Source organism: Carassius auratus, chromosome 41, assembly GCF_003368295.1.
Source record: "Carassius auratus strain Wakin chromosome 41, ASM336829v1, whole genome shotgun sequence".
Taxonomy (NCBI): Eukaryota; Metazoa; Chordata; class Actinopteri; order Cypriniformes; family Cyprinidae; genus Carassius; species Carassius auratus.
The window spans coordinates 6,762,448-6,779,446 of record NC_039283.1 but is presented as its reverse complement, the minus strand read 5'-3'; the positions used below and the strand labels follow the sequence as shown (position 1 = coordinate 6,779,446).

The following is a 16,999-nucleotide window of genomic DNA, read 5'->3' as shown; positions in this document are numbered from 1 at the left end:
TGCTGCTTTGTGGTGGACGGAATCATTGCAGGTAACAAATCATTCTGTCATTGTTGCCATTAGTTGATTTGTGCTCAGTCATCAATAAATCTAATGAATAAATAAGCTTAAGTTATCAACTGTTTATTAATATACTGTATTAAAATATTCTGTCATAAATAGATATTTACCATATCAAACCATACCATACCATATAAAATGTGTATATTTACCACAATCCAGGAAACACACTGTTATGAATAAATTCATAATTTAACATAACAGGTTAACTCTACAATTGGACATGCCCAAATTAATGTCTGTACATCTTAAAATGTAAAAACACCAATCTGTTTTTACACATTGATCTACGGTAAAGGGGGTAAACTTATAACTGATTCTGAACCACACTTTTCAAAAATCAGATCGAATATGATTAAGAATATGTAATATGTAAGAGAATATGTAGGATCTGTAGTAATATGCAGTCATTGCTCAATACTGTACACAATTCTCACTTTAGAAGCGACATATTTTATTTTATTTATTTTGTTAGAACTAAACAGGTAGCCTGTTTACAATGAAACGCCTGTGGTTTATTCTTTATTTAGTGTGTAAGTGTTATTTGGTGTTTACTGCGTGACCACTGGTGATGTATAGGATGTGGTTAAACTTCTGGGAAGTTGTCACCACACATATTAGAGCTCTTCTGTGAAAACTGAAGGAGCGTTCATGTATGTTCTGTTAACATTTACCAGGTGGTTTAAGATTTTCTGTGTTAAAATATTATATTTTACATTGTATTTATGCTCAAGCTAGAGAATGGGCCGGATGAAAAACAGTTGCACTGTGAAAACGCCGTCATCACCATATACAAAACTGAATGTGAATTCAGGGTGTGAAAAGATCATGTATCCGGTCCTTCTGAGGAAATGTTACATATTATAAGACGAACAATGCTTTAACCAAAGGCTGTTATGTTTCTATATGTATATATACTGCAGGCTTAAAGCCATAAGTATGTCACCGTACCTTTACTGGCTTGTTTTTCAGGTTATATTTTTGCCCTTTTGTTGCATAGAACCGAATAGATGAGACATGAAATAACAGAAGGAGCAAGAGACAGTGAAGTACAGCTTACTACACATTATATGTCAGAAAGCTGCTACAAGACTACTGCTCCAATGGTTGGATGTCAATTAAAACCATCAGAAACCAGATTATTATTGTTGTTGCCTTAAACGCCGGCAAAATAAAACTCACCACTATACCCAAATCAAAAATTATGCAAATATAAAGAAATTAACAAATACATCAAATCACACCCGAGTACTACACTAGACTTATGTGTAAACCTTTGGCTGAGATTATCCTCACAAATATAATGCTCTTTCTTGCATGTAAGTTTGGTCAGAAACATCATAAACATAAAGAGTCTAAACAACAAATCATCACACTATCACTCATTTGTATATTTCTGACTGAGGTTATTGGCTTCCTGTCTATTAACAGGAAAGATGAATCAGATTATCATTTGAGCAGTAGAAGAGAAGATGCTTTAACCAAAACTGATTTTACTTTTACTTGCACCTTTTAAAAGCACTACATATGGTGCTGAAAATATTTCATGTAAGGGTATGGTTTGAGGAGAGAGCAAAAAAAGGAAGAGAGAAAAAGTCAGGAAGCACTGAGACCAATGTGTTTCCTGAACAAATTCCGTTTTAATCAGAGCGCCACCTGATCTGGGTCAGTCGACCCCTCCACAGACATCAGAGAGAAATCAGGTACGAGACTTTGATTTGTGCTTCTACTGCACTCTAATATTTCATGTTAGTCCCTGACACAACTATGCTACTTCTTAAAAAATTGATTCTTGAACTGTAGACTATTTTTCAGAATATATAAAATGTGTACAAATATAATTAACGAACTAGAATTTAAATAGTTTCACTGCAGCGTGACAATATTTTGGTTTTGAAATGAGTTACAATAGATAAGAACATGCTTTCTATTTTACATTCATTCTACAAGTAATATTAATTCCCTTGTCTTTTTTCGATGAATTTACTACCAACAAAACTACACCCATCAAAATTATTAAAATACATCTGGTAATGGCGGATAATGGTAAAAATTATTTTCTATAATGTTTCATTGCATATGGCAAACCTATGCAATGCTAATTTCAGTTCCCTATAGTTGTACTCTACTATTGTCACTTTTGCCCCAAAAACCCTTTATAAACCATCCTTTAAGGAAAAAAGTATATTCTATATATTTGTACACACTTTCAGATCTCTGACAACCAACTGCGGCAAATGTTGTAGAGGTGTTTTCGAGAAATCTCTGAAACTGTCTGCTCTCTGCAAATTGGGGATTTCAAGGACATGTTTTCTTTTAAATGTATCCATTGACTGCAGTTTTATTTCCCCATGGACGAAGCCGTCAGTTCCCCTTTTCAGTAGTTGTACGAGTAGGATTCAGTTTCTGTGTTCTGACTTCTCTCTCTTTATCCATCTATTTTTATGAAATTTTCCCAGAAGAAAGGAGAGACATATAGACAAGATACGTGAGAGACAAGTGCATCTTGTGCCCACTATTTTACTTGTATGTCCGACTTCTCTGAAGCTCACCATGAAGCACTCCACAACATCTCCAGATTCTGAGGTGAGTGTTAAAACAGTACTGAAAAAAAAAACAAAGAAAAGTTAACAATCTGAATTAACAGAAAATGGGTACATTTGTTTTTGCAATTACAGTACGAAGACTATGACTACCCAAACACTTCTTCCAAAGACAATCCTATACAAAATGAGGACTTTGCCCCCTGCAGTCTGAAGGATACATGGGCGATTCTTGGTCGCTTTGCCCCCGTGGCTTACTTCCTGGTCTTTATCCTGGCACTAGTGGGTAACGTTCTGGTTCTGTGTGTGATCCGCCGCTATCGGCAGTCTCGACACAGCCCCTGCTCCTTCTCACTGACAGACACCTTCCTGCTCCATTTGGCCATCTCTGACCTCCTACTGGCATTAACGTTGCCATTTTTTGCCGCTGAGTGGATCAACGAGTGGGTTTTCGGTGTATTCATGTGTAAAATAGCTGGAGCGTTGTTCTCGCTGAACGTCTATTGTGGGGTGCTATTCCTGGCCTGCATCAGCTTCGACCGATACTTGGCCATTGTACACGCCATTAATATCAGCCGGAAACGTAAGACCTGCCACGCTCAGCTGGCCTGTGCCGTCATCTGGAGCGTCTGCCTGGGACTGTCGATGGTGGACGTCTACTACCGTTACGTGGTGAATGTATCCGGCATAAACCGGATGAGATGCCAGTTAGAATTTTCTCAAGAGAACAGCCAGCAATGGCAGGTCGCCATGCAGCTGGTTAGCATGATTCTTGGATTCATACTTCCCCTATTAGTCATGCTGTACTGCTACCTTCACATTTTCAAAGCACTGTGCCACGCCACACGTAGACAGAAACGACGCTCGCTGAGGCTCATCATCTCATTGGTCATTGTGTTTGTAGTCAGTTGGGCGCCTTACAATGCCTTGCGGATGACCGCCAGCTTGCAGAAGCTTGGGGTTATTTCCGAAACCTGTGCCCTTCACAAGGTGCTAGATGTGGGCATTTTCGTAACAGAAAGCCTGGGGTTGGCACATTGTGCTTTAAATCCACTACTCTACGGCCTTGTGGGGATAAAGTTCCGTCATGAGCTGGCCCAGATGTGCAAGGCTGCTTTAGGACCCCAGGGGTGCCTCGGGTTAGCAGGATGGGCAAACGGTCGGGGATCAAGCCGCAGGCCTACTGGATCATTCAGCTCAGTGGAGAGTGAGAATACCTCGTACTTCTCTGTCATGGCCTGAATAGAGTGCAAATGACATGAGCAAGCATGCGAGAATACAAGTGACAGCTCTTTTTATCTGGAATTAGGAAGAAACCACAATTTCAGTTTGTGTAATCTGATAGATATGAAACCTCCTTCATGTTCTTTATTTTTCTTCTTCTTTTTTTTTTTTTTGCATTTTCTAATGCCGTCTTAACGTCCATTCTGTTTGAGGAGATTTTGTCATGAATTTTCTGTATTGTTAAAGATCTACAGGCATGTTTTAAATATGAAGAATATCCAAAAATTGCAGTATTTTTTTCCATTTTTGCTTGATTTTAACTATAAGCTCTATGTCTTTTATATTTTCCAAGAATTCCATATTGAGGTAAAAAATATCTATATATATATATATATGATTTAAAATAAAAAATAAAAAAATTCTGTAGATGTTTTTTTTTTCATCAACAATTCCTCCTTTTATAGCAGCTATAACTGTAACAATGAATCATTTGCTGAGTTGTCTAGTGTCACAAGCAGGAACTGAAAACAGGCTCCACGTTAATTTGCTTTATTTCTCATCTTCATTAATAACTCCGTAACATCAAACTGAGTTTTGTTTATCATTTTATTAATCTGTTTTTTAATATTTTAAGTAGATGTCGTAACACATAACACATTGTATAAAGTACATCATAGATATCAGCATACAAATCAGGATGTTTTCTCCTAATGTACGTTTTGTAAAATATTTCGATTGTTATATTTGTTAGTTCTGTGTTGCCACCTCTGAAAAAGAATAGATTCCATTACTCTTGTAATAAAGGTTTGTGTGACTCACTTTTACTACTCTTCTTCAGCTCTAGATTGAAGAGGATGTGACACATAAATATGAATTCTGAGAATGACAGCCTCAAAGGAAACACAGAGCAAAAGGTGTTATCGCTTTTCTTCCATCATTAAAATTACTTGTTTCAATTACTTTTTTCATCTCTGTTTAAATTACTTGAAGATGCATTTTACATTTTCATTACATTTAGACATTTTGCAGATGCTTTTATCCAAAGCAAATTACAAACAAGGACAATAGAAGCAAACAGAATCAACAAAAGAGCAATGATATATGTGCTATGACAAGTCTCAGTTGGCTTAATGCAGTACATGTAGCAAGGGTTTATTAAAATCATATAATAAACAAAAAGAAAAAAAAGAAAATAAAAAGAAAAAAATAGGTGTTAGAGACTTGCTTGTTTTTTTCTCCTTTTTTTGTTAATTGAATAATAAATAAAAAAAGAAAACAAATACATACAATACAAAATGATTAGAGAAGCGATTGATAGTTTCTTTCTTTCCTTTAAGGAAAACAAGCTGTTAATATAGTGCAAAGGGGACGGGGCAGTTTTTTTTTTTTTTTTTTTTTTAATAATATTTTATTATTATTTTATTCTGAGAATGACAGTTACAAAGGAACCCCAATGGTATAATCACTTTAGTCCATCTGTTAAAAAAAAAAAAAAAAAAAAAAGTTATCTTCCAGAGAGCTTTCACTTAAAAGGCAATGGGGGTCAGGAAATTCTGTGAGTCAGAATGGTACTCTTATGATCTGCATAAGCACCACACCTAGCATCCGCTGAGCCTCAACACTGAAGATATAAATTTAATATCTTTAGTAACCTTAAAAACTTGCCTTCTGTGTATTATAGTTAACACTTTAACTCTGACCCCATAATAGAAATATCAAGTAAAAAGCATGCATTGTAAACTAAATCCTTTGGCTATTAAAGCTGCGGTAGGGAACTTTTGACGCTCTAGCGGTTTATAAACAGAACTGCTTGCGTCTTGCGGAAGAACATCTTAGCCGGAACTACTTCTCTCTGTTTATGTCTATGAAGAATCACAAAGGTACTGGGTTACTCCGCTGCGGTACCCCCGAAGCAATCTAAAATAGTCCGAATATAAACACTTATAATAGGTGCACCCTAGTGATTCAGGACAAGCTAAAAACACGGTTTGGAAAATGGTGTACTCACTTATTATATACATTTTTCTACATTTTGAACACAAACAAAGTTACGGACCGTAGCTCTGATTGGTTGTTCCTTACCGGGAGCGGATGAATTTCTGCAAATGGCAATAGGACCACTGGGAGGAGCCAGAGGAGCTTGATTTTTTTCACAGATTATCGGTCTCATATTCTACTGTCAGGACATAATGACAGGTTTAACAAATATTTAAAAATATATTTTTACAAAATTTACCTACTGCAGCTTTAAACAAATGGGACAAGGCCTAATGATTCATCAAACCCAAATATCCTGTTTCAATTGGAAAAAAATGCTAATTCGGGACAAAATTTGCATTTTGTAAATTTTTTGTGTGTGTGTGTGTGTGGATAAAAACATATTTTGGGCAAAAGTTCCATTATTGTCAGCAAGCTGGCTAGCAGGTTTTCTATTCCCTCTGATTACAAAGCATGTGCTTTATGACTTCAGTAATGGTGAGTAGGGTCTTTATCACAAGCATGTGAAGACATTAATTGCATGTTCAGTTTTTGGATGCCAAGAGTGACTGATGACGCCCACAAGCAATGAAAGTGCATGCTCGACATCTCTCAGTTTTTGTGGAGCTTATGATGAATAGCTTACTACTGTTCTGTCAAATTCACCTCATCTGATTTTTTTTTATCCTTTGCTTGTAAAGATTTGTTTTATATTTAAACTATAAAAATAGGCTAATATCGCTACTCTTAACATTTTTATTTTTTAAAAAGAATAAACAAAGATTTCAGCAAGTAAATCATTAATAATTATTTTATATTGTACTTATTCAGATAGCCTATGCAAAAAAAAAGTTTCTACACAAGTAGATTAGGCCTATGCATCTCTACTACGATAAAATAATAATAATAATCTGAACTTAAACTGAAACATAAATAAAATATGAGAATATATATTATAGCTATTTGTACAAATTTCTGACATCTGGTAAAAAACAAAAATCTAGATGTTATGCTTAGAAAACATAGATTTGGAAATGTATTTATACTTTTTTATTATTATTTAATATTTTATTTATTCGTTTTATTTATATTGACCTTGATCCAACAATAATCAAGTGCTCCCTAAGATCTAAATTGTTTAGTTCAGCTATGTTAAATAAAGAAAACATAGCCTAGAAAATGTGGACCAGAGTTGTACATCCCCCGCACCCTCTAAAAATTAGAATAGAATTGTTTCAGTTTTTTTTTTTTAATTAAAATTCAGACACTTCTCAAAGCAATATTAGAAGGTTATAAAATATGAAACTATACAGTTTATTTTAGTAAACAAAACACTTATTTTAATAAACAAAACAAAGCAATTAAAATATATATATATATTTTAAAAATGCTATAGAATATGGAACTGAACTGAAACTAAAATCAAACCACACACATACAAAGCAACCAAACACAAAGCAATATCAACAAAGTTACAGAATATGGAACTGTCCAAATCTAATAAATGTATAAAGCAAGTAGCTAAGAATTAGGAAGCAAATGTGCAATTATAAAGGTGCAATTATATTTATACAGTTCTAAAAGCTAAAATATTAAAGACTAAATACTAAAACACAATATAAAAGGGAAGTGAAAGTGACATAATAACCAATGTAACCCATACTTGGAATGTGACCTCTGCATTTAAGCCATCCAGTGACATTTGGAGCGCTGTATCACCCGAGGAGCAGTCACAGATGAACCCGTGCTTCTTAGAGTTTCAAAAATCAATGTCCTTCTGGCTCAGTTTCATTAGGTCTTACACGCTGATGGTGTGAAAGAACGTAGCGTGCATCTACCTCCAATCTGCGCTGAAGATGACAACTGTGGTCTCCTGTGAGGTGGAGATCTCACAGCCCACACCGGCCTTCCGTCAGCAATGACATCCTCCTCATCAGACATCAGTTCCAGCGTTGCTGTCTGCCACAGTTCTCTCTCTGCATCTGTTTGAATGACCCTGGACCCAGACTCCAGCAACTTCACAGCAAAAAACACCCAGAGATGTACCAAACTTAATACAGGGGTGAATTTCTACACTTACTCCTTATTTTAGCCACTGCCTTAATGGAGTCCCTAATCTGTAACTTTTCGGGTAGAGACAAAGTGTATTTCCTCCGCAGTGTTTCATAGTAAGTCCTGCAACATGCTGAATAAAAAATAATTCAGATAAGAGACAGAAACAATTCAAATTAGAATATGGACAAAATAAGGGACATGAAACAATTACAATAACATTACTTTTTATAGACTCAGAGTCTGCTTTTGCAAAAGACGTCTTTATTTCCTCCAGCAGATAAGTAATCCCTGCCTGAATATGCGGTGATTTTTTTCTGTGTGGAAAGAGAGTTGTGATGTCAATAATTACAGACAGATTTGGGCATACTTTCAGTATGTTAAAGGACAGTGGTTTTTAGCAGAACCCAACTATTTTGTTCTCATGATGAATTTTGATTGATATCAACCCTTCAAGAGTTCCCCATATTCAGTAGGACTCACATATCTGGCCATTTTGAATTTGCCACAAAAGGAGCGTTTTAAGGAGGAGGACATAATATTATTTGGAGTTATACCAAGGCCTACAGAACCAAAGAACAACATTAAGCGATTGCTGGGTTTCTTTCTTTATTTCTTTTAAGGAAAACAAGCTGTTAATATAGTGCAAAGGGGACGGGGCAGTTTTTTTAAATACTATTTTATTATTATTTTATTCTGAGAATTACAGTCACAAAGGAAACCCAATATAATCACTTTAGTTCATATCTGTTAAAAAAACATATCTAAATATACTTTTCTAAAAACTAAAAATAGTCGTCTTCCAGAGAGCTTTTACTGAAAGGCAATCTGGGGGTCAGGAAATTCTGTGAGTCAGAATGGTACTCTTATGATCTGCATAAGCACCACACCTAGCATCCGCTGAGCCTCAACTCTGAAGATATACATTTTATATCTTTAGTAACCTTGAAAACTTGCCTTCTGTGTATTATAGTTAACACTTTAACTCTGACCCCATAATAGAAATAGCAAGTAAAAAGCATGCATTGTAAACTCAATCATTTGGCTATTAAACAATTTGGACAAGGCCTAATGATTCATCAACTCCATATGTCCTGTTTCAATTGGAAAAAATGCTAATTCGGGACAAAATTCGCATTTTGTACATTTTTTTTTTTTTTGTGTGTGTGTGGATAAAAATATATTTTGGGCAACAGTTCCATTATTGTCAGCAAGCTGGCTAGCAGGTTTTCTATTCCCTCTGATTACAAAGCATGTGCTTTATGACTTCAGTAATGGTGAGTAGGGTCTTTATCACAAGCATGTGAAGACATTAATTGCATGTTCAGTTTTTGGATGCCAAGAGTGACTGATGACGCCCACAAGCAATGAAAGTGCATGCTCGACATCTCTCAGTTTTTGTGGAGCTTATGATGAATAGCTTACTACTGTTCTGTCAAATTCACCTCATCTGATTTTTTTTTTATCCTTTGCTTGTAAAAATTTGTTTTAAATTTAAACTATAAAAATAGGCTAATATCGCTACTCTTAACATTTTTCTTTTTAAAAAAGAATAAACAAAGATTTCAGCAAGTAAATCATTAATAATTATTTTATATTGTACTTATTCAGATAGCCTATGTAAAAAAAAGTTTCTACACAAGTAGAGTAGGCCTATGCATCTCTACTACGATAAAATAATAATAATAATCTGAACTTAAACTGAAACATAAATAAAATCAGAATCAGAATCAGAATCAGAATGAGCTTTATTGCCAGGTATGTACACATACGAGGAATTTGTTTTCGTGACAGAAGCTCCGCAGTACAACAGAATGACAGCGACAGAACATAAAACACATAATAAAAGAATAAAAAATACAAATAAGAAGATAGTGAATAACAATATACAAATCACAATTGTAGGCAAGTATATTACAAAATGAAGTTATGTATGTACATATATATTGTGTGCAAAATTTAAGTGTATACTAAGTATGTGTGTTAGATAAATAAAGTGTGTGTGTATATAAATATAAAGTGTAGTGTGTCCGCCGTTATTATAAGCTGTTCATAAGATGGATTGCCTGAGGGAAGAAACTGGTCCTGTGTCTGGTCGTTCTAGTGCTCAGTGCTCTGTAGCGTCGACCAGATGGCAACAGTTCAAAGAGGGAGTGTGCTGGATGTGAGGGGTCCAGAGTGATTTTGACAGCTCTTTTTCTCACTCTGGATAAGTACAGTTCTTGAATAGATGGGAGGGTTGAACCGATGATTCGCTCAGCAGTCCGAACTACCCTCTGTAGTCTTCTGAGGTCAGATTTAGAAGCTGAGCTGAACCAGACAGTTACTGAAGTGCAGAGGATGGATTCAATGATGGTGGAGTAGAACTGTTTCAGCAGCTCCTGTGGCAGGTTAAACTTCCTCAGCTGGCGGAGAAAGTACAACCTCTGCTGGGCCTTTTTCACAATGGAGTCAATGTGAATGTCCCACTTCAGGTCCTGAGAGATAGTGGTGCCCAGGAACCTGAATGACTCCACTGCAGTCACAGTGCTGTTCATGATGGTGAGTGGGGGGAGTGCAGGGGGGTTTCTCCTGAAGTCCACGATCATCTCCACTGTTTTGAGGGTGTTAAGCTCCAGGTTGTTGAGAGTGCACCAGACAGCCAGCTCTTTTACCTCCTGTCTGTAAGCAGACTCGTCACCGTCCTGAATGAGGCCGATGAGTGTGGTGTCATCTGCAAACTTCAGGAGCTTGACAGAGGGGTCCTTAGACGTGCAATCGTTGGTGTACAGGGAGAAGAGCAGTGGGGAGAGAACGCAGCCCTGGGGAGCTCCGGTGCTGATTGTACGGGTGCTGGATGTGTATTTTCCCAGCCTCACTAGCTGCTGCCTGTCTGTCAGGAAGCTGTTGATCCACTGACAGACTGAGGTGGGCACGGAGAGCTGATTTAGTTTGGGTAGGAGGAGGTTTGGGATGATCGTGTTGAAGGCCGAGCTGAAGTCCACAAACAGGATCCTCACATAAGTCCCCGGTCTGTCTAGGTGTTGCAGAACATAATGCAGTCCAATGTTTACTGCATCGTCCACAGACCTGTTTGCTCTGTAGGCAAACTGAAGAGGATCCAGCAAGGGCCCAGTGATGTCCTTCAGGTGGCCCAGCACCAGTTTTTCAAATGACTTCATGACTACAGACGTTAGAGCCACAGGCCTGTAGTCATTTAGTCCTGTAATTTTGGGTTTCTTAGGGATGGGGATGATGGTGGAACGTTTGAGGCATGAAGGGACTTCGCACAGCTCCAGCGATCTGTTGAAGATCTGTGTGAAGATCTGTGTGAAGATGGAAGATGAGAATATATCTTATAGCTTTTTTCTGCATTCTGGTAAAAAACAAAAATCTAAATGTTATGCTTAGAAAACATAGATTTGGAAATGTATTTATACTTTTTATTATTATTTTATATTTTATTTATTTGTTTTATTGATATTGACCCTGATCCAACAATAATCAAGTGCTCCCGAAGATCTAAATTGGTTAGTTCAGCTATGTTAAATAAAGAAGACATAGCCTAGAAAATGTGGACCAGAGTTGAGAACTAGTGATGGTTGGTTGAAGCCTCGTGAAGCACCGAGACTTTCCTCTGACTGTTTCGGGGAAAAATTCAAAACTTCTAGAGCCTATAAAACAGCCTCATCTGGTGGTCAGTAAAAAACAAAACAGGCAAAAGCCCGTGAAAGAAGCTCCGACGGACGAAGCAGCCACAAAACGTTCCATAGATCGGTACACAAATAAAAGCCAAACAGTGTGTGTGTGTGTGTGTGTGTGTGTGTTGAATTTCTCTCTTTGTTAAATGCATTTAACCAATAACTGTGGCAGTTAATGCCATTACAAATATCACTTTAGCCTAACAGAAGAATAATGTACACTTATGAATTGCATATGAAAAACATATATTTTTTTCTCTGAAATAATTAGCTTTATTCGATATTATTTTTATGACTGGTTATTTAAAGTGTAACTGAGTAAGTCCGAATGAAAACACACTGGTAAAGTAAGATCTGGGGATTCGAACACTTCGACACACAAAAGTGAATCACGCATATCATTGAAAAGAAAGTGAGGTTTCGTTTGTTATTGGTCACATGATTTCTACGTTAACAACACAAACTTCGAATCGAGGCTTCATCTGGAATGACCATATTTTCGACATGAGCTCCGAATTCCTTGGTTTAAATGTTTCATCACTAGTATTGTAGATCATGTATCATCACTTTATGATATCTTAAGTGTTGAATCATTGAATGCTTAACAGACCATTAAATATTAGCTCTGATGTCAATAAGTTCATATGCTCAAAAGATTGACATACCAGTATTTTTAGGAAACCAGAAAGAATTTATCACAAGGCAGTTGTGAACTTTTATGAGCAGGGCTGTCTAAAGCTGTTCTTGGAGGGCCACTGTCCTGTGGTTTTACACCTTAACCAGATAATCAAGGTCTCACCAGAAACGTCCTGCACGTGTGCTGGAGCTGCACTCTATGAAACTTGGTGTATCTGTACAAGGAAGCTCCTGTATGCACCACTGAGTGTATACATCAACTTCCACCAGTTTAGGATACTTCCGGAATCATACCAATCATGCTTATGTATCCTACCATGGTACAGACATCTGCTGTTTTTGCAAATAATCCCATCAACGATTTTATCAGAGGACTTTTTCACACCTGCAGATGATCTTGCATTTCACACATTTGCACAACGGTGTCCCCATTGGAGTTTCATCTCGCATTGATTGGTGGCTTCTCAAAACCACTTTCAAAACCCTGACAAAAACTGACACAACTTTGACACTTTCCCTTGAGATTATTTGATTGGTTACGCTTTTTACTAAACCCAACCAAAGGCCTTTTATCTTAGTGACTTGATTGGTTATTGGCCAGTTATATACATAGACCATAACCCCCCTCCATACTATACATCCCTCGCACCCTCTAAAAATTAGAATAGAATTGTTTCAGATTTTTTTTCAACTTTAAATTCAACCAGACACTTCTCAAAGCAATATTAGAAGGTTATAAAATATGAAACTATACAGTTTATTTTAGTAAACAAAACACTTATTTTAATAAACAAAACAAAGCAATTAAAATATATATATATTTTAAAAATGCTATAGAATATGGAACTGAACTGAAACTAAAATCAAACCACACACATACAAAGCAACCAAACACAAAGCAATATCAACAAAGTTACAGAATATGGAACTGTCCAAATCTAATAAATGTATAAAGCAAGTAGGTAAGAATTAGGAAGCAAATGTGCAATTATAAAGGTGCAATTATATTTATACAATTCTAAAAGCTAAAATATTAAAGACTAAATACTAAAACACAATATAAAAGGGAAGTGAAAGTAACATAATAACCAATGTAACCCATACTTGGAATGTGACCTCTGCATTTAAGCCATCCAGTGACATTTGGAGCACTGTATCACCCGAGGAGCAGTCACAGATGAACCCGTGCTTCTTAGAGTTTCAAAAATCAATGTCCTTCTGGCTCAGTTTCATTAGGTCTTACACGCTGATGGTGTGAAAGAACGTAGCGTGCATCTACCTCCAATCTGCGCTGAAGATGACAACTGTGGTCTCCTGTGAGGTGGAGATCTCACAGCCCACACCGGCCTTCCGTCAGCAATGACATCCTCCTCATCAGACATCAGTTCCAGCGTTGCTGTCTGCCACAGTTCTCTCTCTGCATCTGTTTGAATGACCCTGGACCCAGACTCCAGCAACTTCACAGCAAAAAACACCCAGAGATGTACCAAACTTAATACAGGGGTGAATTTCTACACTTACTCCTTATTTTAGCCACTGCCTTAATGGAGTCCCTAATCTGTAACTTTTCGGGTAGAGACAAAGTGTATTTCCTCCGCAGTGTTTCATAGTAAGTCCTGCAACATGCTGAATAAAAAATAATTCAGATAAGAGACAGAAACAATTCAAATTAGAATATGGACAAAATAAGGGACATGAAACAATTACAATAACATTACTTTTTATAGACTCAGAGTCTGCTTTTGCAAAAGACGTCTTTATTTCCTCCAGCAGATAAGTAATCCCTGCCTGAATATGCGGTGATTTTTTTCTGTGTGGAAAGAGAGTTGTGATGTCAATAATTACAGACGGATTTGGGCATACTTTCAGTATGTTTAAGGACAGCCGTTTTTAGCAGAACCCAACTATTTTGTTCTCATGATGAATTTTGATTGATATCAACCCTTCAAGAGTTCCCCATATTCAGTAGGACTCACATATCTGGCCATTTTGAATTTGCCACAAAAGGAGCGTTTTAAGGAGGAGGACATAATATTATTTGGAGTTATACCAGGGCCTACAGAACCGAAGAACAACATTAACATTTATCTTGACCATTTAGTTGATGAGCTTCGTGAGCTGTGGGATGGAGTTCCTAGATCCGATTCTTCATTTTTGTGGTGCCAAGTCTACAGAGCTGCACTTCTGTGCGTTTCATCAGACAAGTGTGTTGCCATTTATTGTTATCTTTGTGTTGTACAGGAAGTAACAAATGCCTGAAAACATTCAAGAAGACGTCATTTGAGGGGGGGGGGGGGGGGGGGGATTTGAGCAGTGCTTTTAGCGTACCGGTACGCTCATTTGGACATCTGTTTTAATAGAGGTTTTAATCGTTTGCCTGCACTGCCGCTTTTCAGAGCGCCCTTCACAATGCAAGCTTCCTAGACTAGATGGAAATAGGGGTCCCCGACTTTTTTTATGCCACCTGATTTTTTTAAGTCCTTAAAGTGTCTATTTTCATAATCTGCCAGGTGCCAAGCTGAAATAATGTCCCAAAGGGTCCTCTTTTAATTTTAACCCTTTGCTGCACCCGACCGGAACACGAAAAATCAGAATAGAAAAAAAGAATGTGGCATAACATTCGGGTCTGGTGCAAAGGGTTAAAAAAAATTAAGCATTTTGGAGATTATTTCAGCTTGGTACCCAATTTAATCTTATAATAGACACTTGAATGATAAAGAAATAACAGGTTGTGGAAAAAAATATTCACCCTATGCGCTTGAGAAAACGAAAAAATAGTTGATCCTCTACACATCTTTGGCCATTTTTTGCTATTTTTGTCTATAAATAAGGTCAATAAGTTGTCAAATGTCAAAAATAGCCATTTTATTAAATTCCTGGGGTCAGAACCGTATGGGAAAATGTGTTCTTTTGTCTCTGTATGTTGTTTACTTATAATGTTATGCCACAATCTATATCATTTTTTGATTTTTCGGGTTCCGGTCGGGTGCAGCAAAGGGTTAAAAAAGAACCATTTGGGACATTATTTCAGCTTGGCACCTGGCAGATTATGAAAATAGACACTTTAAGGATTTTAAAAAATCAGGTGACATAAAAAAAGCCGGGGGGTGCGCGTGGACCCCTATTTCCATCTAGACTATCCTAATTCGTCCCACCGAGAGCAGAGACTACATTACCCATACACCCTTGAGTTTTACAAGAGTTTTACTCAACGCTGGCTCGCTGGCTGACACCCCACTAAGCCAGAATGATATCGCTGCAGGTCAGACGCAAGCTAATGAAGTAATGCAGTAGCTCTTTCTAAGGGTATTTTTTTTCAAAATCCTTTTGCACATTTTATTTATGTTCAGTAGCTCATTCTAGCTCAAGCAAATCCACAAACTTATAAAAGGATTTATTATTTTTTATGAGGTCGTCTGTTGACTGCTGTATATAAAACCCCTTCAATATAGTTGTTGTTACCTCAGGGGACGAGGGGAGTCATAATATATATATATATATATATATATATATATATATATATATATATATATATATATATATATATATATATATATAGGCTATAATAGAGTACCGGCACCTCTTTTGGGCCACTTAAAGCACTGGATTTGAGTAACACTAACCACATTTTTGCAACCCCAATCTAAACAAAAATGGTTCTAAATAGCACTAAAAGTGGTTCATTGGCTTGTAATCAGGAGAACCACTTTGAGTGCTTGATAGGACCTAACTTTAAAAAGTGCTATACAGCACCTTTGTTAAACGATGTTATGTAGAATGGTATTATATGGAGATTGTAGGTGCTCTGAGGATTGTCGTTTGACCGAAAGCTTGGTGATTAAATTTGCTTTAAGCATTCAAGTGTGTAGACAGTTTATCTTTTGAGATGTTCCTACCCTCTCATATGTTTTCACTTTTATGCTTTTCTGAAGTCAAAAAGTCCCTGGAATATTTCCTTATTGGGAGGAAATTGTTTGATAACCACATTATGTTCAGGAAATACACTTTTTTAATGTTGTTTTTTTTTTTAATCCTTTCCTCAAAACCCCAAATAAGCTAAGATACTTGGTTGAGTTATACAGGTGCTCTTTGTATGCCACTGGTGGTATAGCACCTCAACCACCCCAAAGAACAGCTGAAAAACCATCTATGCTTACCAGGTTCTTTACACAGAAGTGGTGCTATATAGCACCTCAACTACCACTTCAGCATCACTGAACAGCCAGAACTTCTGTGCACATGTTACCGTGCAGAATGTTTAATTCAGATGCTTTAGACTATCAAACACTAGAGGGCGCACTAGATCTGCTGAAACCACTTGTGGATGTTTTTTGTGTAGGGTAGACTGGGTACGGTTGGTACACTTTTTTCTTTTTTCTTTACCACACCAAAACCGGTACATTGTCTGAATGTGATTATTAACTTATGATCTTATGTCGTGCAACTAAACTTCATATGCCGTGTCTCAACTGTACCCCGCTTACTTACCACATCGAACATTTCTCTAGATTTTACGATCTTTCATGACACAGTGTCAGTTTTTAGAGCACAGATTAAGGTTTACGAAAATGTAAGTTACCTTTAACAGTCATGTAAGGATGACGAGCTATTCAATGTGAAAGTGGTGTGGGGAAGTGAAAAACTTACCTTGGAAGAAAAAATATCTTCGGACTGGAGAAGCTCATGAACTGGGGAACTTCAAATGTCCCACGATCGATAGAGGAGGGCGCTAATACGCATGTGCGATGCAAATATCACAGATCAGACCTGTTTTGCGCGGAAGTTATTTAAGGTATTTCAAATGTACCCCTGTACCAGCTGTACGCT

The 16,999-nt window shown here is 37.0% G+C and overlaps 1 protein-coding gene and 2 long non-coding RNA genes across 4 annotated transcripts; 1 reads left to right on the top strand and 2 right to left on the bottom strand.

Annotated features, from left to right (window-relative positions):
* The first annotated feature begins 871 nt into the window (after positions 1-871).
* On the top strand, positions 872-4,786 carry LOC113059972 (C-X-C chemokine receptor type 3-2-like). 2 transcript variants are annotated; one of them, XM_026228709.1, is made up of 3 exons: positions 872-1,763; positions 2,520-2,646; positions 2,739-4,786. In XM_026228709.1, the coding sequence occupies exons 2-3, from the start codon at positions 2,614-2,616 to the stop codon at positions 3,843-3,845; spliced, it is 1,140 nt and encodes a 379-aa protein (XP_026084494.1). In that variant the 5' UTR covers positions 872-1,763; positions 2,520-2,613; the 3' UTR covers positions 3,846-4,786. The 2 variants fall into 2 exon arrangements, with proteins under 2 accessions (XP_026084494.1, XP_026084493.1); XM_026228708.1 differs by having other exon boundaries at positions 1,262-1,763; positions 2,523-2,646.
* Positions 4,787-7,347: 2,561 nt separating this feature from the next.
* LOC113059971 (uncharacterized) lies at positions 7,348-9,387 on the bottom strand. The gene is made up of 2 exons (XR_003278178.1): positions 8,082-9,387; positions 7,348-7,989 (listed from the first exon to the last, which is right to left on the bottom strand). It is a non-coding gene; the product is annotated as an uncharacterized LOC113059971 (long non-coding RNA).
* Positions 9,388-11,214: 1,827 nt separating this feature from the next.
* Positions 11,215-16,941, bottom strand: LOC113059970 (uncharacterized). The gene is made up of 3 exons (XR_003278177.1): positions 16,820-16,941; positions 13,891-13,982; positions 11,215-13,798 (listed from the first exon to the last, which is right to left on the bottom strand). It is a non-coding gene; the product is annotated as an uncharacterized LOC113059970 (long non-coding RNA).
* Between the last annotated feature and the right edge of the window lie 58 nt (positions 16,942-16,999).